Raw genomic sequence first — 27,486 nt, forward strand, 5'->3', positions numbered from 1 at the left:
CCTCCCTTATCTCACCTCATTTGCTCACATCGTATATAGACTTGTTGATACTGTATTATTGACTGTATGTTTGTTTTACTCCACGTGTAACTCTGTGTCGTTGTATGTGTCGAACTGCTTTGCTTTATCTTGGCCAGGTCGCAATTGTAAATGAGAACTTGTTCTCAACTTGCCTACCTGGTTAAATAAAGGTGAAATAAAAAAATAAGACAAATAAATGTATATATTGTCATGCACTCTTCACAATGATAGGTCCTTAGTGATGTGGATACCGAGAAACTTGAAGCTCTCGACCCTCTCCACTACAGCCCTACTGATAATAATGGGGGCATGCTCAGCCCTCCTTTTCCTGTAGTCCACAATCAGCTCCTTCATCTTCCTCACGCTGAGGGAGAGGTTGTTGTCCTGGCACCACACTGCCAGGTCTCTGATCATCTCCCTATATGCTGTCTCATTGTTGTAGGTGATCAGGCCTACCACTGTTGTGTCATCTGCAAACAAAATTGATGGTGTTGGAGTCGTGCTTGGCCACGTAGTCATTGGTGAACAGGGAGAACAGGAGGAGACTAAGCACTCACCCCTGAGGGGCCCCTGTGTTGAAGATCAGCATGGTAGATGTGTTGTTGCTTAACCTTACCAACTGGTGGCGGCCCAGCAGGAAATCCAGAATCTAGTTGCAGAGGAGAGTGTTCAGTACCAGAGTCCTAGCTTAGTGATGAGATTGGAGGGTACTATGTTGTTGAATGACCCATAAGGTTAAAGTGGAATTTTGTTTGTAGAACATTTTTTAAATGAATATGAAAAATTAAGCTGAAGTGTCTTGAGTCAATAAGTATCCAACACCTTTTCTATGGCAGGCCCAGTAGTTTGGTTAAACAGTTCAAATCTGACTTACGCAGATAGATCAAGATGGCAAAACACAAGTATAGAGAGAAAGTGGAGGAGCAATTCAACTGGTCAGACACAAGGTGTATATGACAGGGGCTCCTCACGATCACAGGTTAAAAAATAATTCCAGCCACATCACGGTCACCAACGCCACCCTTGCGGAAGAGCTGAACACCTTTTTCTCATGATTCGAGCACAACGACCCTGAGCTGCCGAGGAGACAGCACAATGACACTGAGATTCCATGGGGACTGCACATTGATCCCGAGCTGCCATGGAGGCAGCACAATGACCCCGAGCTGCCGAGGGGGCAGCACAATGACCCCGAGCTGCCGAGGGGGCAGCACAATGACCCCGAGCTGCCAACGATGACAACTTGGGGTACACACTAAAAGTCTCCACTGAGGACGTATGGAAGTAATTCAAATGTTTTAGCAGGTTGGCATCTCTAGCCATTCCCTTAGAGCAGACCAGATGGTTGTTATATTATCTTTTCAATCTCTCCCTAGCTCAGGCCACTATACCCACCTGCTTCAAGATGTCCGCTATCATCCCTGGTCCCAAGAAATGGAGGTAACTGAACTGAATGACAACCGTCCAGTAGCGCTCACTTCTGTTTTCATGAAGTACCAAAGGGTGCGTCCTAAGTTCCCTCCTGCATTCCCTGTATACCCATGACTGCTTGGCCTCATACAGTTCCAACCCCATCATCAAGTTCGCTGGCGACACAATAGTAGTAGGCCTGATCACAGACGACGATGAGACCGCCTACAGGGAGTAGGAGATCAAAGACCTGGCAGTGTGGAGCCAGGACAACAACCTCTCCCCCAACAATAGTAAGACAAAGGAACTGATTGTGGACTACAGGAAACGGAGGGCCGACCACGACCAAGAGGCTGTAGTAGAGAGGGTCGAGAGCTTCAAGTACCTTGGTGTCCACATCGCTAAGGACCTTTCATGGTCCAAACAGCTCCCAGCTGAGGCGTGGGAGCTCAATGAGCCGGCTGAGGTGTGGGAGCCCGACGAGCTGGCTGAGGTGTGGGAGCTCGACGAGCTGGCTGAGATGTGGGAGCCCGACAAGCCGGCTGAGGCATGACTTGGGGTGGGAGCCTGTCGAGCCAACCAAGGCAAGGAAACCTCGAGCCAGCTAAGGTGTGGAAGCCTGACGAGCCAGCTGAGGTAGCTCCGGTTCCTTTGGCAGCGGCACCCGGACACGACATCACCAGCTAAACAAAAAAAAACTCCCCGATGCCTCCAATATTTGTGTCAGCATTCTGTGAGGACCGATACTGGGAGATGAGAAGCAATTAAAGGGATTGAATAATAAATAACCGACAGGAAGCGTCTGGACAGGGTAAACAAAATGACATGGGGATCAAACTGAGGAACAGACAGATAGAGGGGAAAATCAACAAAGTGAATGAGTCGAGGTGAGTCCAATGAAGCGCTGATGCTCGTAATGATCGTGTGCATAATGATGGACAGCCTGGTGCCCTCAAGCGCCAGAGAGGGGGAGCGGGGGCAGGCTTAACACAAAAGTTTACCATTAAGATCATATTGACTGGCTGCATCACAGCTTGGTAAGACTGTTCTCTCTGCGACTGCACGTCAAGCGATACCAAGTCTGTGACCAAAAGGCAACTGAACAGCTTTTTACCCCAAGCCATAAGCATCTACCTAGCCATAAGACTGCTGAACAGTTAATCAAATGGCCACCCGGTCTATTTACATTGACCACCCTTATTAATTAATTAATTTATCTTAATTGTTTAGCACCGACTCCCTTGCACTCACTAGACTCTACCCACTCACACATACTACACCGACACTCCAACACACACCTTCTACAGTCTTGGCCGAAAGTTTTGAAAATGACACAAATATTAATTTTCACAAAGTCTGCTGCCTCAGTTGTATGATGGCAATTTGCATATACTCCAGGGGCGGCAGGGTAGCCTAGTGGTTAGAGCGTTGGACTAGTAACTGGAAGGTTACAAGTTCAAATCCCTGAGCTGACAAGGTACAAATCTGTTGTTCTGCTCCTGAACAGGCAGTTAACCCACTGTTCCTAGGTCATCATTGAAAATAAGAATTTGTTCTTAACTGACTTGCCTAGTTAAATAAAGGTACAAAATATATATATAATGAAGAGTGAACAGATCAATTGCAAAGTCCCTCTTTGCCATGCAAATTAACTGAATCCCCCAAAAACATTTCCACTGCATTTCAGCCCTGCTACAAAAGGACCAGCTGACATCATGTCAGAGATTCTCGCGTTAACACAGGTGTGAGTGACAAAAACATTGGGGACAGACTGATATTCTGCAAAAGGCACAGGGATTGGACTGCTGAGGACTGGGGTAAAGTCACTTTCTCTGATGAATCCCCTTTCCTTTCCGATAGTTTGGGGCATCCGGAAAAAAGAACACAGCCATGAAAACACATCCTCCGAGAGCAACTTCTCCCAACCATCCAGAAACAGTTTGGTGACGAACAATGTTTTTTCCAGCATGATGGAGCACCTTGCCATAAGGCAAACGTAATAACTAAATGGCCAGGGAACAAAGCATTGATATTTTGGGTTCATGGCCAGGAAACTCCCCAGAACTTAATCCCATTAAGAACTTGTGGTCAATCCTCAAGAGGCTGGTGGACAAACAAAAACCCACAAATTCTGACAAACTCTAAGCATTGATTATGCTAGAATGGGCTGCCATCAGTCAGGATGTGGCCCAGAAGTTAATTGACAGCATGCCAGGGCGGATTGCAGAGGTCTTGAAATAGAAGGGTCAACACTGCAAATATTGACTCTTTGCATCAACTTCATGTAATTGTCAATAAAAGCCTTTGACACTTATGAAATGCTTGTAATTATACTTCAGTATTCCATAGTAACATTGACAAAAATATCTAAAGACACTGAAGCAGCAAACTTTGTGGAAATTAATATTTGTGTCATTCTCAAAACCTTTTGCCACGACTGTACACACACACACACACACACACACACACACACACACACACACACACACACACACACACACACACACACACACACACAGAGAAACACTCCTATTGATGCCACACACACTCACACATGCTGCTCTGCTTATTGTTTTCCTTATTGACTAGTCTTTTATAGCCTTACCCACGTACTGTATTACCTCAATTACCTCGTACCTCTGCAGATTGACTTAGTACTGGTACTTCTTGTGTATAGCCGTGTTATTACCTGGTACCCCCTGTATATAGCCATGTTATTACCTGGTACTCTCTGTATATAGCCATGTTATTACCTGGTACTCTCTGTATATAGCCATGTTATTACCTGGTACTCCCTGTATATAGCCATGTTATTACCTGGTACTCCCTGTATAAAGCCATGTTATTACCTGGTACTCCCTGTATATAGCCATGTTATTACCTGGTACTCCCTGTATATAACCATGTTATTACCTGGTACTCCTCGTATATAGACATGTTATTACCTGGTACCCCCTGTATATAGCCATGTTATTACCTGGTACTCCTTGTATATAGACATGTTTTTACCTGGTTCTCCTTGTGTATACCATGTTATTACCTGGTTCTCCGTGTGTATAGCCATGTTATTACCTGGTACACCCTGTATATAACCATGTTATTACCTGGTACTCCCTGTATATAACCATGTTATTACCTGGTACTCCCTGTATATAACCATGTTATTACCTGGTACTCCTCGTATATATCCATGTTATTACCTGGTTCTCCTTGTGCATAGCCATGTTATTACCTGGTTCTCCTTGTGTATAGCCATGTTATTACCTGGTTCTCCTTGTGTATAGCCTTGTTATTACCTGGTTCTCCTTGTATATAGCCATGTTATTACCTGGTTCTCCTTGTGTATAGCCATGTTATTACCTGGTATGCCTTGTATATAGTCATGTTATTACCTGGTACTTCCTCTATATAGCCATGTTATTTTTTTAAATGGTTTTACTTGTTTATTTTTTATATTTGTCTTACTTTTTAACGCTACACTGTTGCCCATGGGCTCGTGAGGAAGCATTCCACTGTAAAGTCTACTCTTGTTGTATTCGACTCATGTGACCAATATCATTTGATAGGCAGGTTTTCATTTTGAGTTGTGACCGAAAGAGACAGAAAGATACTATTGTTAGAGTGCAGACTGTGATAAAAAGTAGGCTATAGACTTGTAGTTCCCATCCTCATTCAGAATAAATGTATAGTTGGTAACAATATATTTGAATACTATGCTACAGTAGCAGTTCTAGCATAAGACAATGTTACGTGTGGGGTTCCCATAGTTTACTTCCAGTAAAAGTACTTTCTCTAATGCCTCTTTCAGCCCTCATGCTGCCTGTCCCCAGTCATTTCTGATGCAGTTATATCACTTTATTTAGGATAATCAATGTCTTATAGGCCTATCATGCGAATACCTCATGCAAACAAACACTTCCTACTCATTACATTTATACAGATACAAAACTTTCAATCAATAATTCACTGTTGCAACCGTCACCATAATTTCCATTCTGACATTACATGTATCCATCTCAGTGCCATTCTTTACTGTGAAAGAACAGTTCTAGGTCATTGTACCGTAGGTAGATTGGAACAATCGTCGTAGGTGGAAGAAGGAGAGGACCAAGGTGCAGCGTGGTACGTGTTCATGATCTTTTAATTACACTGAACACTAGAACAAAAATAACAAAACGGATAACAAAACGGAACAAACGAAACAGTCCTGTCAGGGACAGAGACAGAAAACAACTACCCACAAACACAGGTGGGAACAGGCTACCTGAGTATGGTTCTCAATCAGAGACAACGATTGACAGCTGCCTCTGATTGGGAAACATACCAGGCCAAACACATAGAAATACAAACATAGAATGCTCACCCCAACTCACACCCTGACCAACCTAAAATAGAGACATAAAAAAAGGAACTAAGGTTAGGACCTGACATAGATCAAATTATGCACTAGGGGCGGCAGGATAGCCTAGTGGTTAGAGCGTTGGACTAGTAACCGGAAGGTTGCAAGTTCAAACCCCTGAGCTGACAAGGTACAAATCTGTCGTTCTGCACCTGAACAGGCAGTTAACCCACTGTTCCTAGGCCGTCATTGAAAATAAGAATTTGTTAGTTAAAAAAAGGTAAAATAAAAATCAAATTAAGGTTTAGGTAGATAGGACATATGGACTTCATCCACAAAGGTTCAAATGATTTTCTACTAGCACGGACTCTGCTGATAGCTACTTTGAGGAAAAATGTACTTACTATGACTGTGATATGTGGTTGTCCCACCTAGGTATCTTAAAACCTCTACGGGATTGGTGTCCCCCGGCAGGATGGTTGAGCTGACAGGCTAATGCAAATAGCATGAGGTTGTAAGTAAAAAGAACATTTCCCAGGACATAGACATATCTGATGTTTGCAGAAAGCTTAAATTGGTGTTATTCTAACTGCACTGTCCAATTTACAGTCGCTATTATAGTGAAATAATACCATGTTATTGTTTGCGGAAGGTGCACAGTTATAAACATGTATTAATAAACCAATTAAGCACATTTGGGCAGTCTTGATACAACATTTTGAACATACATATAATGGTTCATTGCATCAGTCTAAAACTTTGCACACACACTGCTGCCATCTAGTGGCCAAAATCTAAATTGCCCCTTAACTGGAATAATACATTGTGGCCTTTCTCTTGCATTTCAAAGATGGTTATAAAAATAAAAAAATGTATGTTTTTTTCTTTGGAATATATTTTACCAGATCTAATGTGTGAAAACCATGGTATGGTTGGTATGGAAAGCCATGGTATCAATAATATGCATATCCTTGCTTCAGGTCCTGAGTTACAGGCAGTTAGATTTGGGTATGTCATTTTAGGAGAACATCCTAAAAACGGGTCCGATCCTATCAAGATAAATGCACTAAGTCTCTCTGGATAAGAGCATCTGCTAAATGCCTAAAATGTAAATGTAAAATGTCTTCCCCAACCAGCTCTCTGGACTTCCGAAGACAAAGTTGCATGAACCCTCCCATATAGCGTTTTTGTCTTCCTCCACAACCACCGCTCTGAGACCCAGAGCTATTGCCTCACGGATGTGGTCCCCTGTCCTTTGCAGCCTTTAGCGGGGACACCACTGTGACTGTTTTCCTAGCTTATTGAAGACTAGAATTAGCTAGCTATACATCCTCCCCTCAGACAAAGGCTTGAAATGCTTCAAGTTGCTCCTATTTCAATTCAATCCTGAAATTGGTCATTACAATGTGGCAGTGTCGTCTCTATCACCGTTTCAGAAAGGTCCAGAGTTTTTCTTCCCACAGTTTTAGTTAGCTAGACTAGCTAGCCTACCTTTAGCTTGGCTTGTTTACCTCTCTAGTGGGGGCCTAGCAAATTGACAAGGAAGCGTACAGGGGCGTTGAGCATGCAAACAGCGTGCATATGAGAACCAGACAAAAAGTTGCAAAAAATTTGAGCTAACTTCCACTTTTACAAGCCTGAGTTATCAGGCCAGTGAGTCACAGCTCACTGTTTAGTCACGTGGGTTGCTCGTCTCTGACCATCGTCAAAAACCTCTTCAAATAGTATCTAAAATAAGACATCTGTCTTATTCCCCCCATCATGCAAGGTTAGGGAGAGTTAGGGTCAGAGTTAGTGTTAGTCAGGGTTAGTTAGGGTCAGGGTTAAGTTTTGTTAGGGTCAGGGTTAGTTAGCACCAGGGTTAGTGTTAGTTAGGGCCGGGGTTAGGATTAGTTAGGGTCAGGGTTAGTTAGGGTCAGGGTTAAGTTTAGTTAGGGCCAGGGTTAGTTAGGGTCAGGGTTAGTTAGCGCCAGGGTTAGTGTTATTTAGGGCCAGGGTTAAGGTTAGTTCGGGTCAGGGTTAGCTATAACTCTACTGACCTGTACCTCCTCTCCCACAGCAACACTTTTATGGAGGTGAAGGCCATCTCCAACCAGATCTGGAAGTTCCAGAGATATCAGCTGATTATGATCTTCCATGACCGTCCGATCCTCCCTCCACCCCTCATCGTGTTCAGTCACCTCTACCTCCTGTTCAGAAGCTTTCGCTGCACCAAGAAGAATGATGGAGATCTGAATGAGAAGGACAGAGGACTCAGTGAGTGTATTTTTCATTCAAGTAACTAGAGTAGCATTGAAAAAGCTCCTAGTCAGGGATGTTTACTAAAAGTTCCACCAATGATCCTTAGTGCAGAGTTCTTCAAAAGAGTAATGTAGATATTTTCAATCAAGTGGATTACAAAGAAGAGTGCATACTGGACGGCAAACTCTGAACACTTTTCCCATCATAGTGTGGTGCTAGTGCATCAATGCGAAGTAAGTTGCCTGTTCCAGCCAACCATTGTCATGCTCAAGGGTGCAACTTTGGTTTTAGAAGTGGGGTGGACATAACCTGGCAGCGCTTCTGAAAGTCTTCCCATCTAAAGCTTGTTTCCTGCATTTCTACATAATCTAAAATGACTGTTTTGGGATTATTTTTGGGTCACATTTATTTTAAATAAGATTAGAATATGTTTAGGTCTTAAAAAGAACACCCGCCACCTGCAAAATGTGGGTAGATGTTGGTGTGTAAGATGTTTATTTCCCTATGCACGTCAAGACCACATAAGGGCTCCACAGTGCGAGCATTTTACTATCGTTTGCAAATAAAAATAGTCAAGTATGATCACATTTATAGTAAAATGAGGTATTTCTGCTGTTTTGTTTCCTAGCTGGTAAAGTAATCGCACAATGTCAAAAAACTATGAATCATATATAGCCTATCCCACTTCACGCTGCAACACTGCCTGGTTGGGATCTGTGCACACATTTTTAGAAGCAAACAGGCATAAAAGTTTGTCTAATTTCAAATCAAATGTTATTTGTCACATGTGCAGACCTTACATTGAAATGCTTACTTACAGGCCAACAATTATTTAAGAAGTAAAAAAAATGTGTTATTAACAGCTTCAACCCTGAACAGCTAATCAAAGGGCTACCCAGACCCTTCTTTTATGCTGTTGCTACTCTCTGTTCATTATCTATACATGGTCATTTTAACGCTACTTACATGTACATATTACCTAAATTACCTCGACTAACCGGTGCCTCCACATTGACTCTGTACTGGTACCCCCTGTATATAACCTCGCTATTGTTATTTTACTGCTGCTGTTGAATTATTTGTTACTTTTATTTTCTATTTTTCTACTTATCTATTTTTTACTTATTTTCTTGACGCTACCAAAACCTGTAGCGGGATACTTTCCGTCTGAAACCGCTGAATAGCATAGCGCAACAGTCAAATAATATTACTAGAAAATATTAATATTCATGAAATCACAAGTGCAATATTTTGAAACACAGCTTAGCCTTTTGTTAATCACCCTGTCGTCTCAGATTTTGAAATGATGCTTTACAGCGAAAGCAATCCAAGCGTTTGTGTAAGTTTATCGATAGCCTAGCATAGCATTAGGTACACATAGCATCAGGAAGCTTGGTCACGAAAATCAGAAAAGCAATATAATTAAAGGTTTACCTTTGATGATCTTTGATGATCTTTGGTTTTCACTCACGAGACTCCCAGTTACACAGCAAATGTTCCTTTTGTTCCCCAAAAATTATTTTTATACCCAAAATACCAACGTTTGTTTGTCGCATTATGTTCAGAAATCCACAGGAAAGAGAGGTCACAACAACGCAGACGGAAATTCCAAATAGTCTTCATAATGTCCACAGAAACATGTCAAACGTTTTTTATAATCATTCCTCAGGTAGTTTTTAAAATATATATTCAATAATATATCAACCGAGTGTATAGCTTTTTCCATAACAGCGGGAGGAACAATGGCCGGTTTTCTCAATTGCGCACCAACTCACTTTGAGAGCCCCCACCTCTCCACTTACGCAATGTGATCCTTCACGCTAATTTTTCAAAATAAAAGCCTGAAACTATGTCTAAAGACTGACACCTTAGGGAAGCCACAGAAAAAGGAATCTTGTTGATATCCCTTTAACATCATCACTCCACTTTATTAATCTGTTGTCTTGCTTAGTTTCCATTCTCTTATTGGCTCAGACATTGGGGTATAGATTATATTGGTGGCGTAACATGCATACTCCTACTGGTGCATATAACTGATTAGCTAAAGTTCCTGTCCAAAGGTCTTCAGAAGTTCAGGCCGATGTTATCTATGTATGATTAACCCATGTGCATGTCCAACATCAGATATGGCTCAGACCAGTCACACCTTGTTGGTCTACCTTGCCTCATCCATACAGATTTAGCTTACGTTCTGTTTCTTACATGTCTAATGGTTAATGCGATGTTGATTTAGCTTTGTACACTCACATGGCCTCAACCTTAATTATGCTTACACATGTCTAATATTTAAACTTACATCGATTCCTCTTTCTACTTCAAAGAGTACAGTATATGTACTGAAAAATCACCAGATGACTGGGAAATCTTTAACAGCAGTTGCTCAACGCATGCTCAGAGTACACGTCCTGGTAATCCGTCTGGCCCTGCGGCCTTGTGAAGGTTGACCTGTTGAAAGGTCTTACTCACATCGGCTATGGAGAGCATGATCACACAGTCGTCCTGAACATCTGATACTCTCATGCATGCGTCAGTTTTGCTTGCCTCAAAGCAAGCATAGAAGTTATTTAGCTTGTCTGGTAGGCTCGTGTCACTAGGCAGCGTGCGACTGTGCTTCCCTTTGTAGTCTAATAGTTTGCAAGCCCTGCCCAATTTGACAAGCGTCAGAGCCGGTGTACTACGATTCATTCTCAGAGTGCATAGCGGGATTTCTTATAAGCATCTGGGTTAGAATTCCGCTCCTTGAAAGCGGCAGCTCTGCCCTTAAGCTCAGTGAGAGTATTGCCTGTTAACCATGGCTTGGGGTATGTACGTACAGTCACTGTGGGGACGATGTCATTGATGCATTGATGAAGCCAGTGCCAGATGTGTACTCAATGCCATCGGCAGAATCCTGGAACATATTCGAGTCTGTGCTAGCAATACAGTCCTGTAGCTTAGCATCTGCGTCATCTGACGACTTCTTCATTGGTGCTTCCTGCATTAGATTCTGGTTGCACATTTAACATGTTGGTAGAAGTTACGTAAAAGGTCAAATGTATTAAAGTTTTCCTACCTTAATGTCCCCAGCCACTAGGAGCGCCGCCTAAGGATGAGCATTTCCTGTTTACTTATGTCATTACACAGCTCATTGAGTGCACTTTTAGTGCCAGCATCAGTTTGTGGTGGTAAACAGACAGCTACGAAAAATATAGATGAAAACTCTTGCTAAAATTGCTAACGTGGTCTACAGCTTATCATGAGATACTCTACCTCAGGTGAGCAAAAACTTGAGACTTCCTTAATTTTAGATTTCATGCACCAGCTGTTGTTTACAAATATACACAGACGCTATCCTGTTCTATCTTGCCGATGGACCGACAACTCAGCCAGCTGTATGTTATTCATGTCGTCGTTCAGCCACGACTCTGTCCAACATATTACAGTTTTTAATGTCCCGTTGGTAGGTAGGATATTCGTGATCGAGTATCCAATGTTTGTATGTTGGCTAATAGGACAAATGGTAGAGGCAGATTACCCACTTGCCATCGGAGTCTTACAAGGCACACTGACCTACGTCCCTGATATCTCCATCTCATTCTCCTAACAATGACTGGAATGTGGGCTTAATCAGGTATCTGAAAGAAATATGTTGTGTCTGACTCATTAAAGAAAAATCTTTGTCCAGTATGAGGTGAGTAAATCACTGTCCTAATATCTAGAAGCTCTTTTCGGTCATAAGCAACGGTGGCAGAAACATTATGTACAAAATACATTACAAATAACGTAAAGAAACACAATAGCACAATTTGTTAGGAGACCGTAAAATGGCAGCCTCCTCTGGCGCCAAAATGACTATCATTATCCTTTCCACCATTACCAACCCTAGTACTACAATTCACTGCTGTGTGTTTGCTTGTTGCAATAAAATAGTGACTTGAGAACGTCTCGTGACCGTGGACACATGTTGATTGTCTCTATTGTAAACTTCTCATAGTTCTCCAACCACCAGGCGGTCCTCTTTTTCATGGTCCTTTGAGACGGGTTAGAGACAATTACCCTGGAGAAATGACCAGCAGGGTCTGCTCACAGTACGCTCAGTTCCCCAGCCAATTTCTGGTCTGGATCAGGTTGGTCCTGACTACAGTTACGCAAGCAGTTGAAGCCCTCGACCAACTCAATCGTGAACAGCTCTGTTCAATCCCCAATCCTCAGAAGACTCTGCCTAGATACTGGTACGAGCAACCCTTTCAGACCATGTGGACCTCTACGGCCATGCCTGGACAGGGTCTACTCCCGGTCTGCCCCCCACCACATCAGTGGGACCTACCTAGGACAGTCACGACTCGGCTAAGGTGTGCCCTTCCAGAGGATGGTCTCTCTGCCCCTCAGCACCTCCCCGTCACCAATCTACTTCGAACCTGCTACGGGTTACTCAGCTCCAGCATACAAAGATGACAGTTGATTACGTTTCATCCTCGTCTGGGAGCAACCGGTTATGTTCCACCCCTTAAGCTGCTGAACGCCTAGCTTATAGCCACACCTCCATTACCCGGCACCATACACCGTAGCCATGTCACACCTCCATGTTCCGTTGCCATAAACTGAAGCCATGGCACATCTCCAGCTTCTGTTTCGTGAAGTAGAAGAAGGAGGGAGGTCTCCGCCCCGTATCGATTACCAGACACTGAATAAGGCTACTGTTAAATTCAGTTATCCCCTGCTTCTCATACCCACTATGATCAAACAGATGCATGGTGCTCAGTACTTTACCAAATTGGATTTACGAGGTGCCTACAACCTGGTGCCCTTCAGAGATGGGGGGGTGAATGGAAGAACGGGTACTGCGAATACAGGGTAATGCCCTATGGCCTGACAAATGCACCCTCTGTGTTTCATTAACGAGGTGTTTAGAGACATGTTCAGTCGCTGTGGGTCGCTGTGTAGTGGTGTACATAGACAACATCTTGGTGTGCTCCACTACAAGCGAGGAACATGTCTCATGTCAGGTCCGTTTTGGAAAGGTTGGTAGGGCATCACCTGTATGCCAAGGCGGAGAAGTGCCTTTTCTTCCAGCAGGTGTTCTCCTTCCTGGGCTATTGGATATCCACCGTGGGAGTGGAGATGGAAGAGCAGAGGGTCAGTGTAGTACGGTCGTGGTGTTCCATCCAACATAAAGGCAGTGCAGCGCTTCCTTGGTTTTGCCAAATATTTCAGGCACTTCATTAGGGGTTTCAGCACAGTGGTGGCCCCTCTCACCTCCCTCCTGAACTGGGGAGGCCATCAAAACCTATGTGCTCAAGAAATGTTTTACTAATGAACCTGTTCTGGCTGAACCTGACCCATCTCTGCCCTTCATTGTGGAGATGGACGCCTCCAAGTTTGGAGTAGGGGCTGTTCTCTCCCAACGCACTGAATCACCACCTAAACTCCACCCATGCACCTTCTACTCACAGAAGCTGTCTCCCACGGAGTGGAATTACGACGTGGGGGATTGTGAGTTGTTGGCCGTCAAGAAGGCGCTGAAAGCATAGTGGCACAGGCTGGAGGATGCTAAACACCCATTCCTTGTCTGGATGGAAAACAGGAACTTGGACTTCATTTGAGCAGGGAAGAGGCTGAACCCGCGTCAGGCCAGATGGGCCCTATTTTTCCCCAGGTTTGACTTTACCCTCTTCTACCGGCCCGGGATCAAAGAATGTTAAAGCCAATGTGTTGTCCCGGGTGCATGACACAGAGGAGTAGAGGGAGAAATTGACACCCATTATTCCCCTGTCCCGCATTGTGGCTCCTGTCGTGTGGAATGTGGACAAGTACATCCATCGAGCCCTGCGACACTGAGCCCTCAACTGCACACCATCCTGAGGGGTGTATCTAAGTGCCCTCTAACTCACCTGGGCACACACAGCACCTGTGTCGGGGCACCCGTGTATAACTCGTACTATCGATTGTCTCTCCACCAAGCACTGGTGAATCAACTTGGCCCGGGACGTCCGGGTTACGTTTCTTCCTGCTCCACCTGCGCACAGAGCAAGACACCTAGACACCTCCTCTATGGCAAACTCCACCCGCTGCAGGTTCCACAATGACCCTGGTCCCATCTCTCCGTGGACTATGTCACAGACCTTCCCCCTCTGAGGGGCACACCACCATCCTGGTCGTTGTGGACCGGTTTTCCAAAGCCTGTCATTTGATTCCTCTACCTGGTGTCCCTACAGCCCTGTAGACTACAGAGTCTCTCTTCACTACAGGATCCCAGAAGACATCGTGACTGACCATGGTCCTCAGTTCACCTCCCGTGTCTGGAAGGCCTTAATGGAACAACTGGTTGTCACCATCAGTCTCACCTCCGAGTACCGTCCCCAATCAAATGGGCAGGTGGAAAGGGTAAATCAGGACTGGGTAGGTACCTTCATAGTTACTGTCAGGACCGACTGAGGGAGTGAGTTGCATTGCTGCCTTAGGCAGAATACGCACAGAACTCCCTCCGTCACTCCTCCACTAACCTCACATCCTTTCAGTGTGTTCTTCGCTATCAGCCGTCCCTGGCACCGGAGTCAGATCGATGCTCCTGCGGTGGGCGATGTCAGGCCAATCATCACTGCAGTGTGGCCCCGGTCTTTCACCCCAGTGACAGGGTCTGGCTTTTTACGAAGGACCTGCCCCTCCGCCTCCCTGCCGGAAGCTGTGCCCACAGTTTGTGGGGCCATTCAAAGTCCTGAGGAAAGTCAATGAGGTGACGTACAGATTACATCTCCCCGTCAATTACCGTATCTCACCCTCATTTCATGCATCTCTCCTCAGGCCGGTGGCAGCGCTTTGATCTATGGTACTTAAACTCAGTAAATCTAAACGTGTGACTGCCTCCTGCCTTGTCCTCTCTACACCAGTTACAGTGCTGGATATGGTCTTTGACTGGTTATAATGTTTTTTTGATCTGACAGAGTTGTCAGAGGTGGAGGTGTTGCCATATTTACAAAGTACAACTTAAATGTTTCTGTATCTCTCACTGTCCCTAAGCAATTTGAATGTCTTGTCATGAATTTGGGCCTTGGTAATAATGCCCAACTTACTCTAGTAGGAATGTATCACCCTCCCTTCCTCCCTCAATATGTGCTCATAGCTGATTGTCTGACTTGCTAACTATATAATACCTGAATTATACATTTTGGGCGATCTTAATTATAATTGGTTGATGCCAGCTTCCAAAATATATCTTCATTGAGCTAAATCTAACGCATCTGAACCAACCTGCCCCAAATTCAAACACCTGAAAATCTTCACTTTCAGATATTATTTTGAGCAACTCCCCTCATAAGTATACAGCCAATGAAATGTTTGCTAATGAGTTCAGTGACCAAATCAAACTTTGGTTAGCAGATGTTACACATGGTTAGCAGATGTTACACATGGTTAGCAGATGTTACACATGGTTAGCAGATGTTACACATGGTTAGCAGATGTTATTGCAAGTGTAGCGATATGCATGTGCTTCTAGTGCTTCTAGTTCTGACAGGGCTGCAAAATCTAACAAGTAATCTAACAATTCCATAACAACTACAAAATACACACAAAGTAAAGGAATATAATTAGAATATATACATATGAGATGAGTAATGACAGAGCAGCATAGGCAAGATGCAATAGATAGTGTAAAATACAGTATATACATATGAGATGAGTAATGGAAGATATGTAGACATTATTAAAGTGGCATTATTAAAGTGACTAGTGATCCATTGTTACGCACGCCTCTTGGAGGGGGCAACGCAACACCCTGATACACTCAATTCCCCGTGGAGTGAAAGAGGAATGGGATTGCAGGTGCTGGTAAGGATGACAAAAACAGAATTTTACCATTTACAGGGAATTCATTTCCTTCGCACGTTAACTTGGGGAAAGGGGCTGGACGGAACCAAAGCAAAGAAAGTTAAAGTTAGAGAGCCCCCTCTCCTACCTACCCACTACCCACCTATTCTTACCTACCCACCTATTCTTACATACCCACCTATTCTTACCTACCCACCTATTCTTACCTACCCACCTATTCTTACATACCCACCTATTCTTACCTACCCACCTATTCTCACCTCCCGACCTAATCTTACCTACCCACCTAATCTTACCTAATCTTACCTACCCACCTAATCTTACCTATTCTTACCTACCCACCCATTCTTACCTACCCATTACCTACCTATTCTTACCTACCCACCTATTCTTACCTACCCACCCATTCTTACCTACCCACTACCCGCCTATTCTTACCTACCCACCTATTCTTACCTACCCATTACCTACCTATTCTTACCTACCCACCTATTCTTACCTCCCGACCTAATCTTACCTATTCTTACCTACCCACCTATTCTTACCTACCCACCTATTCTTACCTACCCACCTATTCTTACCTACCCACCTATTCTTACCTACCCACCTATTCTTACCTACCTACCTATTCTTACCTACCCACCTATTCTTACATACCCACCTATTCTTACCTACCCACCTATTCTTACCTCCCGACCTAATCTTACCTACCCACCTAATCTTACCTATTCTTACCTACCCACCTATTCTTACCTACCCACTACCCACCTAATCTTACCTATTCTTACCTACCCACCTATTCTTACCTACCCACTACCCACCTATTCTTACCTATTCTTACCTACCCACCTAATCTTACCTATTCTTACATACCCACCTATTCTTACCTACCCACTACCCACCTAATCTTACCTATTCTTACCTACCCACCTATTCTTACCTACCCACTACCCACCTAATCTTACCTATTCTTACCTACCCACCTATTCTTACCTTCCCACCTATTCTTACCTACCCACTACCCACCTATTCTTACCTACCCACCTATTCTTACCTACCCACCTATTCTTACCTACCCACCTATTCTTACCTACCCACCTATTCTCACCTCCCGACCTAATCCTACCTACCCACCTAATCTTACCTATTCTTACCTACCCACCTATTCTTACCTACCCACTACCCACCTATTCTTACCTACCCACCTATTCTTACCTACCCATTACCTACCTATTCTTACCTACCCACCTATTCTTACCTACCCACCTATTCTTACCTACCCACCTATTCTTACCTACCCACCTATTCTTACCTCCCGACCTAATCTTACCTACCCACCTAATCTTACCTATTCTTACCTACCCACCTATTCTTACCTACCCACTACCCACCTAATCTTACCTATTCTTACCTACCCACTACCCACCTATTCTTACCTATTCTTACCTACCCACCTAATCTTACCTATTCTTACATACCCACCTATTCTTACCTACCCACTACCCACCTAATCTTACCTATTCTTACCTACCCACCTATTCTTACCTACCCACTACCCACCTAATCTTACCTATTCTTACCTACCCACCTAATCTTACCTATTCTTACATACCCACCTATTCTTACCTACCCACCTATTCTTACCTACCCACCTATTCTTACCTACCCACCTATTCTTACCTACCCACCTATTCTTACCTTCCCACCTATTCTTACCTACCCACCTATTCTTACCTACCCACCTATTCTTACCTACCCACTACCCATCTATTCTTACCTACCCACTACCCACCTATTCTTACCTACCCACCTATTCTTACCTACCCATTACCTACCTATTCTTACCTACCCACCTAATCTTACCTATTCTTACCTACCCACCTATTCTTACCTACCCACTACCCACCTATTCTTACCTACCCACCTATTCTTACCTACCCACCTATTCTTACCTACCCACTACCCACCTATTCTTACCTACCCACCTATTCTTACCTACCCACCTATTCTTACCTACCCACCTATTCTTACCTACCCACCTATTCTTACCTCCCGACCTAATCTTACCTACCCACCTAATCTTACCTATTCTCACCTACCCACCTATTCTTACCTACCCACTACCCACCTATTCTTACCTACCCACCTATTCTTACCTACCCATTACCTACCTATTCTTACCTACCCACCTATTCTTACCTCCCGACCTAATCTTACCTACCCACCTAATCTTACCTATTCTTAGCTACCGACCTATTCTTACCTACCCACTACCCACCTATTCTTACCTACCCACCTATTCTTACCTTCCCACCTATTCTTACCTACCCACTACCCACCTATTCTTACCTACCCACTACCCACCTATTCTTACCTACCCACCTATTCTTACCTACCCACCTATTCTTACCTACCCACCTATTCTCACCTCCCGACCTAATCTTACCTACCCACCTAATCTTACCTATTCTTACCTACCCACCTATTCTTACCTACCCACTACCCACCTATTCTTACCTACCCACCTATTCTTACCTACCCATTACCTACCTATTCTTACCTACCCACCTATTCTTACCTACCCACCTATTCTTACCTACCCACCTATTCTTACCTACCCACTATCCACCTATTCTTACCTACCCACCTATTCTTACCTACCCACCTATTCTTACCTACCCACCTATTCTTACCTACCCACCTATTCTTACCTACCCACCTATTCTTACCTCCCGACCTAATCTTACCTACCCACCTAATCTTACCTATTCTTACCTACCCACCTATTCTTACCTACCCACTACCCACCTATTCTTACCTACCCACCTATTCTTACCTACCCACCTATTCTTACCTACCCACCTATTCTTACCTACCCACCTATTCTTACCTACCCATTACCTACCTATTCTTACCTACCCACCTATTCTTACCTACCCACCTATTCTTACCTACCCACCTATTCTTACCTACCCACCTATTCCTACCTACCCACTATCCACCTATTCTTACCTACCCACCTATTCTTACCTACCCACCTATTCTTACCTACCCACCTATTCTTACCTACCCACCTATTCTTACCTACCCACCTATTCTTACCTACCCACCTATTCTTACCTACCCACCTATTCTCACCTCCCGACCTAATCTTACCTACCCACCTAATCTTACCTATTCTTACCTACCCACCTATTCTTACCTACCCACTACCCACCTATTCTTACCTACCCACCTATTCTTACCTACCCATTACCTACCTATTCTTACCTACCCACCTATTCTTACCTACCCACCTATTCTTACCTACCCACCTATTCTTACCTACCCACCTATTCTTACATACCCACCTATTCTTACCTACCCACCTATTCTTACCTACCTACCTATTCTTACCTACCCACCTATTCTTACATACCCACCTATTCTTACCTACCCACCTATTCTTACCTCCCGACCTAATCTTACCTACCCACCTAATCTTACCTATTCTTACCTACCCACCTATTCTTACCTACCCACTACCCACCTATTCTTACCTCCCGACCTAATCTTACCTACCCACCTAATCTTACCTATTCTTACCTACCGACCTATTCTTACCTACCCACTACCCACCTATTCTTACCTACCCACCTATTCTTACCTTCCCACCTATTCTTACCTACCCACTACCCACCTATTCTTACCTACCCACTACCCACCTATTCTTACCTACCCACCTATTCTTACCTACCCACCTATTCTTACCTACCCACCTATTCTCACCTCCCGACCTAATCTTACCTACCCACCTAATCTTACCTATTCTTACCTACCCACCTATTCTTACCTACCCACTACCCACCTATTCTTACCTACCCACCTATTCTTACCTACCCATTACCTACCTATTCTTACCTACCCACCTATTCTTACCTACCCACCTATTCTTACCTACCCACCTATTCTTACCTACCCACTATCCACCTATTCTTACCTACCCACCTATTCTTACCTACCCACCTATTCTTACCTACCCACCTATTCTTACCTACCCACCTATTCTTACCTACCCACCTATTCTTACCTCCCGACCTAATCTTACCTACCCACCTAATCTTACCTATTCTTACCTACCCACCTATTCTTACCTACCCACTACCCACCTATTCTTACCTACCCACCTATTCTTACCTACCCACCTATTCTTACCTACCCACCTATTCTTACCTACCCACCTATTCTTACCTACCCATTACCTACCTATTCTTACCTACCCACCTATTCTTACCTACCCACCTATTCTTACCTACCCACCTATTCTTACCTACCCACCTATTCCTACCTACCCACTATCCACCTATTCTTACCTACCCACCTATTCTTACCTACCCACCTATTCTTACCTACCCACCTATTCTTACCTACCCACCTATTCTTACCTACCCACCTATTCTTACCTACCCACCTATTCTTACCTACCCACCTATTCTCACCTCCCGACCTAATCTTACCTACCCACCTAATCTTACCTATTCTTACCTACCCACCTATTCTTACCTACCCACTACCCACCTATTCTTACCTACCCACCTATTCTTACCTACCCATTACCTACCTATTCTTACCTACCCACCTATTCTTACCTACCCACCTATTCTTACCTACCCACCTATTCTTACCTACCCACCTATTCTTACCTACCCACCTATTCTTACCTACCCACCTATTCTTACCTACCTACCTATTCTTACCTACCCACCTATTCTTACATACCCACCTATTCTTACCTACCCACCTATTCTTACCTCCCGACCTAATCTTACCTACCCACCTAATCTTACCTATTCTTACCTACCCACCTATTCTTACCTACCCACTACCCACCTATTCTTACCTACCCACCTATTCTTACCTACCCACCTATTCTTACCTACCCACCTATTCTTACCTACCCACCTATTCTCACCTCCCGACCTAATCTTACCTACCCACCTAATCTTACCTATTCTTACCTACCCACCTATTCTTACCTACCCACTACCCACCTATTCTTACCTACCCACCTATTCTTACCTACCCATTACCTACCTATTCTTACCTACCCACCTATTCTTACCTACCCACCTATTCTTACCTACCCACCTATTCTTACCTACCCACCTATTCCTACCTACCCACTATCCACCTATTCTTACCTACCCACCTATTCTTACCTACCCACCTATTCTTACCTACCCACCTATTCTTACCTACCCACCTATTCTTACCTACCCACCTCTTCTTACCTACCCACCTAATCTTACCTACCCATCTATTCTTACCTACCCACTACCCACCTAATCTTACCTATTCTTACCTACCCACCTATTCTTACCTACCCACTACCCACCTATTCTTACCTACCCACCTATTCTTACCTACCCACCTATTCTTACCTTCCCACCTATTCTTACCTTCCCACCTATTCTTACCTACCCACCTATTCTTACCTACCCACCTATTCTTACCTACCCACATATTCTTACCTACCCACTACCCACCTATTCTTACCTACCCACCTATTCTTACCTTCCCACCTATTCTTACCTACCCACCTATTCTTACCTACCCACCTATTCTTACCTACCCACCTATTCTTACCTACCCACTACCCACCTATTCTTACCTACCCACCTATTCTTACCTACCCACCTATTCTTACCTACCCACCTATTCTTACCTACCCATTACCTACCTATTCTTACCTACCCACCTATTCTTACCTACCCACCTATTCTTACCTACCCACCTATTCTTACCTACCCACTACCCACCTATTCTTACCTACCCACTACCCACCTATTCTTACCTACCCACCTATTCTTACCTACCCACCTATTCTTACCTACCCACCTATTCTTACCTACCCATTACCTACCTATTCTTACCTTCCCACCTATTCTTACCTACCCATTACCTACCTATTCTTACCTACCCACCTATTCTTACCTACCCACCTATTCTTACCTACCCCTTACCTACCTATTCTTACCTACCCACCTATTCTTACCTACCCACTACCCACCTATTCTTACCTACCCACTACCCACCTATTCTTACCTACCCACCTATTCTTACCTACCCACCTATTCTTACCTACCCACCTATTCTTACCTACCCACCTATTCTTAGCGCTAACTGCATAGCCACGAACCTCAAATCAGCCCGACTAACCGGTGTCTGTATGTAGCCTCTACTGTATATAGCCTCGCTACTGTTATTTTGATTTATTTCCATACCTATTGTTTGCACTATTGGTTAGAGCCTAAGGGTGTATGTATGTTATTTTATGTTATGGCCCACAGGCCTCTTGCCTAAGCACTCCCAAGGTGCCTTCCCCTTCCCTCCTGGGAACAGAAACCATTTTTTAACATAAACATACCTCAGCAGGACCGGATACAAAACACTTTACTTACCTGTAAGTAAGCATTTCACTGTAATACCCGTTGTATTCGGCACACGTGACAAATAAACTTTGATTTGAAATACAGGGGATGGTCTTACCTAGTGTGCATAGATATAGTAAATACTACGGGTGTATGTATGCCTACAGGCCTCTTGCCTAAGCACTCCCAAGGTGCCTACCCCTTCCCTCTGGGAACAAAAACAGTTTTTTTAACATAAACATACCTCAGCAGGACCGGCAACAAAATACTTTACAAAAACTGTCTGAGCAACAACCAACACAGGACATCAAAGAAGCTCTCTCTGAGCAACAACCAACACAGGACAACAAAGAAGCTCTCTCTGAGCAACAACCAACACAGGACATCAAAGAAGCTCTCTCTGAGCAACAACCAACACAGGACATCAAAGAAGCTCTCTCTGAGCAACAACCAACACAGGACATTAAAGAAGCTCTCTCTGAGCAACAACCAACACAGGACATCAACAAAGCTCTTTCCATCCTAACAAAGAAACACTGGCTTTTATCCAGCTGCAGAAGGAGTCTGTAATTGAAGACAGATGTATCCCATGACGAGAGGTTCAAGAAGCTAAAACATAGAGATAATCCATGGTGCATGCATGAACTATCAGAGAAACTTACGGAGAGAAATTTAGCTTGGGCTAAGGTTGACTGATTCTACATCTGGGCTAAGGCTGACTGATTCTACATCTGGGCTAAGGCTGACTGATTCTACCACTGACTGGCAGTTCTTCAGACACTTGAGAAATAGATGTCTATCCCTGGTTATACAAGCAAAATAAACAGGCTTTTTGAACTGTGTATCTGAGAATGGTGGGAATCCAGCTGCTTTATGGTCACATCTCTGAAACACAACTCCATTACCCCAGCATGTTATGACAGCCTCTGTTCCCATAACAGATACAATGGAAATGTGTGGTGCTTTTAATAACCACTTTGCCACAGAGGGCCACCTATTTGATAGAATAGCTTCTGAAAACTCTGAGAGGAGTCCTATACTCACCTTGAGCCAGGTTGCAGACAACGATACATTCCCAGATACACATTCCTCTTTATAATTTCAATCACTTGATGTCTATAATGTACTAAGTCCCTTATTGAAGATAAATGTAAATAAATCCACTGAGGCTGACTCACTTGACTCCAATATGAAGTTGTTCTCCCCTTTGCTGCTACAACAGCCTCCAATCTTCTGGTAAGGCTTTCGACTAGATGTTGGAATATTGCATTCGGGACTTGCTTCCCATTCAGCCAAGACCATTAGGAGGTCTGGTATTGATGTTGGAAGATTAGGCCTAGCTCGGGGTTGGCGTTCCAATTCATCCCAAAGGTGTTCGATGGGGTTGAGGTCAGGGCTCTGTGAAGGCCTGTCAAGTTCTTCCACATTGATTTCAATAAACCATTTCTTTATGGACCTTGCTTTGTTCATGGGGGAATTGTGATGCTGAAACAGGAAAGGGCCTTCCCCAAACTGGTGCCAAAGTTGGAAGCACAGAATCCTCTAGATTGTCATTGGTTGCTGTGGCGTTAAGATCTCCCTTCACTGGAACTAAGGGGCCTAGCCCGAACCATGAAAAAGCCCCAGACCATTATTCATCCTCCACCCACCTTTACAGTTGGAGCTATGCATGGGGGCAGGTAGAGTTCTCCTGGCATCCGCCAAAACCAGATTCGTCTGTCGGACTGTCGGATAGTGAAGCGTGATCAATCACTCCAAAGACCATGTTTCCACTGCTTCAGAGTTCAATGGTGGCGAGCTTTACACAGCTCCAGCCAACGCTTGGCATTGCACACGGTGATCTTAGTCTTGTGTGCGGCTGTTCGGACATGGAAACCCATCCCGGCGAATAGTGCTGATGTTGGTTCCAGAGGCAGTTTTGAACTTGGTAGTGAGTGTTCCAACCAAGGACAGACAATTTTTACGCGTTACGTGCTTCAGTACCGGCTGTCCCGTTCTGTGTGCTTGTGTGGTCCACCACTTTGCGGCTGAGCCGTTGTTGCTCCTAGACGTTTCCTCTTCACAATAACAGTACTTACATTTGACCGGGCAGCTCTATGACGGTGCCATATTGAAAGTCACTGAGCTCTTCAGCAGTCCATTCTGCTGTCAGTGTTTCTCTGTGGAGATCGCATGGCTGTTCTGCTGAAGTTTCTACACCTGTCACCAACGGGTGAGGCTGAAATAGCCGAATCCATTCATTTGAAGGGATGTCCACATACTGCTGTATACAGTAGTTTAGTTCCTAAAATAAGGGTCAAAATACATGTTAAAAATATTCAAATAGTTTCCTGATCTTTCTTATATCTCTCATATATAGGACAGACACTTCAGAACAAACCTCCTTTTGATTTTTGGGGGGGACTATCTGTTCTTCCATCTAGTGAATCTGTTCTTCCATGAGTTTCTTTTGGCTAATAGCAGTAATGTCAAATTCAGTGTTTCATCCAATTATTTTTTCATGTATTTTTGATGTCTTAAGGGGTCTTAAAATTCAAAATCAAATAACTAATTAAACCATCCTAAAACAATTCCATGTGTTAGCTTAGAACCCCACCCACTCCCTCCTCCGGCTTAGACAGGGCTTAGACTCTAGAGTGTTATTAACAGTCATTCATTCATTCATTCACAGGTCTGTACAAGCACTCCACTTCCACTGACTAGAGCATAGATATCCTGTCTCCATGTTAGTTTTCAGAAATGTACCTAATATTGATATCCTGCCTTTTCCCTCCAGAGCTACGGCTAAACCCTGAGGAGCTGAAGGCTCTATTTGAGTTTGAGGAGCAGTGTGTGGAGGAATACTTCAGAGAGAAGGAAGACGAGCACCATTCATCCAGTGACCAGAGGATCAAGGTCACATCAGAACGGTAAGACAATCCCACACAATCCCATTGCTCACTGCAAAACACTCCCACCCAATTAAAACATCTGCTGAAGATGGGACAGAAGCTTCATTACATTAAAATGACCATGTCCAAAAGTGTTTTTGAATCTGGTATTTTATAAGTGTGAAGTATTAGTAAGTATGTTCCTGAAACTCCTGTTGTTCCTTCAGTGTGAATAGAAATATGTTGTTCTAGGAGCTTGTCTAATATTAATGTTGTCTCTCCTTCCTCTCCCCAGGGTGGAGAACATGTCCATGCGTCTGGAGGAGGTGAATGAGCGGGAGAACACCATGAAGGCGTCCCTGCAGACGGTGGACCTTCGACTGGCACAGCTGGAAGACATCCACAGCCGCATGATGAACGCCCTAGAAAAGCTGGCTGGGGTCGACCATTCAGAGCTTAAACGCTCCCACTCCACACACTCCTCCTACTGCGACCCGTCCTCCCTGCTCCGAGCCAGCTCCATCAACAGCGCTGACGGCTACAGCATGTACCGCTTCCAGATGGACGTGGAGGAGGCTGAGAGGAAAGCCCAGCTTGGCACTGAGAGGCAGGGCAGTGTACGGTCTCGCCTAGGGTCTGAGAGGCAGGGCAGCGTGCTGTCTCGTCTAGGGTCTGAAAGACAGGGCAGCGTACTGTCTCGTCTAGGGTCTGAAAGACAGGGCAGTGTCAGCAGAACATCCAACCTGTCTGTAGGTCCGGAGAGACAGGGCAGTCTACAGAAATTGTCTAGCGCATCTACCCTGACTGTAGGCCGGGAGCGACATGGCAGCCTACAAACCAGAGTTTCCAAGGACTACGGCCAGGCGTTAGACATGGACAGAGCAGACAGGACACGGCCCAGCTCCTATGTGGACATCCTGATCTCCCCATGTGAACAAAGGGCTGAAGGGGAGACAGATGGAGGAGAAACCAAGTCTGACATACCTAAAGACAAAGTACCAGATCCCACAGATCCACTGGAGGCTGCATTAGCTAAAGCAGGTCTACCAATAGAGAAGACCAAGCTGGAGAAGTCTAGATCTGTTAAATGCTATCCCAGCAACCCTGTGGATCACTGCATTACCTCTAGAAGCAGGGCTAAGAGCACTATCCTCTACGACCAAACTGCTGCCAATTGCGAGGCCCTCTGGGTTGCAGACTACAATCCTAAACAGGAATCCCCAGAGAGTAGAGATCCCCTGGATAGTGCATTGGCTACAGAAGGTCTGCCAAGAGAGAAGTCCAAACTGGTGGCAACCATGTCCTCCCCATTGGCAAAGTTTATCCATCCTATTCCATACTACCACACCACACCTCCATTTACCCCTCGATCCACTAGGACCAGGGCTAAAAGCAACATCTCCCCAACCACAGCAGGGGATGAGAGTGAGGCCCTCTGGGCTGCAGACTACAGATCTGTGATAGACCAGGTATCCGATGCTCCAGGCCAGTTGCCAGCCTGCTGGGAGTACAAGGTCCCCCACATCCACATCGGACAACAGCCCAAGGTCTCTGTGGTCAGGCCTCATGGCCAGCTACCTGACACACAGAGATTCTCTGAACCTGAGCCTGAAAAACTAGAGTCTAACATGGTTCCTCTGATTCCACCAGCTGTAGAGACTGAACTACTTAAACAGCATCCTGACATGGTTCAACAAGATGCTTTGCTGGTTCCACCAGAGGCTTTGCTGGTTCCTCCAGACATTAAGTTGTCACCTCCTCCTCCGACTGAGCTGGATCCTCCAGAGACTGAGTTGGTTCTTCCACTGGGTCCTCCAACTATAGCAACATACCTGGATCTTCCAACCATAAAAACACACCTGGTACCTCAAACCATAGAGAGGGAACTAGTTATTCCAGCTATAGAGACTGAACTAGTTGTTCCAGCTATAGATACTGCACTAGTTCTTCCAGCTACAGAGACTGAACAAGATGGTCCAACCACATACACTGGATTCATTATTCCAACCATAGAGAGTGAGCTACTTATTCCATCTATAGAGAGTGAACTACTTATTCCATCTATGGAGAGTGAACTACTTATTCCATCTATGGAGAGTGAACTACTTATTCCATCTATAGAGACTGAACTACAAATTCCAAACAAAGAGACTGAACTTCTTATTCCAACCAGAGACTAAAATAGTTATTCCAGCTGTAGAGACTGAACTACTTATTCTAACCATAAAACTAAACTAGTTCCTCCACCCATAGAGACTGAACTAGTAATTCCAACCATAAACACTGAACAAGTTATCCCAGCTATAGAGACTGAACTAAGTATTCTAACCACAGAGAATTAACTATATATTACAACCATGAAGATTAAACTAGCTATTCCAGCTATAGA

The 27,486-nt window shown here is 44.4% G+C and overlaps 1 protein-coding gene across 1 annotated transcript in view; it reads left to right on the top strand.

Moving 5' to 3' along the window:
- LOC135509754 (transient receptor potential cation channel subfamily M member 1-like) overlaps window positions 1-26,753 on the top strand; it is a 113,489-nt gene extending 86,736 nt beyond the window's left edge. The window contains exons 23-27 of the mRNA XM_064930656.1: window positions 7,830-8,026; window positions 25,004-25,136; window positions 25,393-25,740; window positions 25,861-26,653; window positions 26,748-26,753. Of these exons, the coding sequence (XP_064786728.1) occupies window positions 7,830-8,026; window positions 25,004-25,136; window positions 25,393-25,740; window positions 25,861-26,653; window positions 26,748-26,753 (1,477 nt within the window). The remainder of the gene's footprint in view (window positions 1-7,829; window positions 8,027-25,003; window positions 25,137-25,392; window positions 25,741-25,860; window positions 26,654-26,747) is intronic.
- Window positions 26,754-27,486: the final 733 nt, after the last annotated feature.

The sequence above is a fragment of the Oncorhynchus masou genome, chromosome 22, assembly GCF_036934945.1.
Source record: "Oncorhynchus masou masou isolate Uvic2021 chromosome 22, UVic_Omas_1.1, whole genome shotgun sequence".
In the NCBI taxonomy this organism is placed as follows: Eukaryota; Metazoa; Chordata; class Actinopteri; order Salmoniformes; family Salmonidae; genus Oncorhynchus; species Oncorhynchus masou.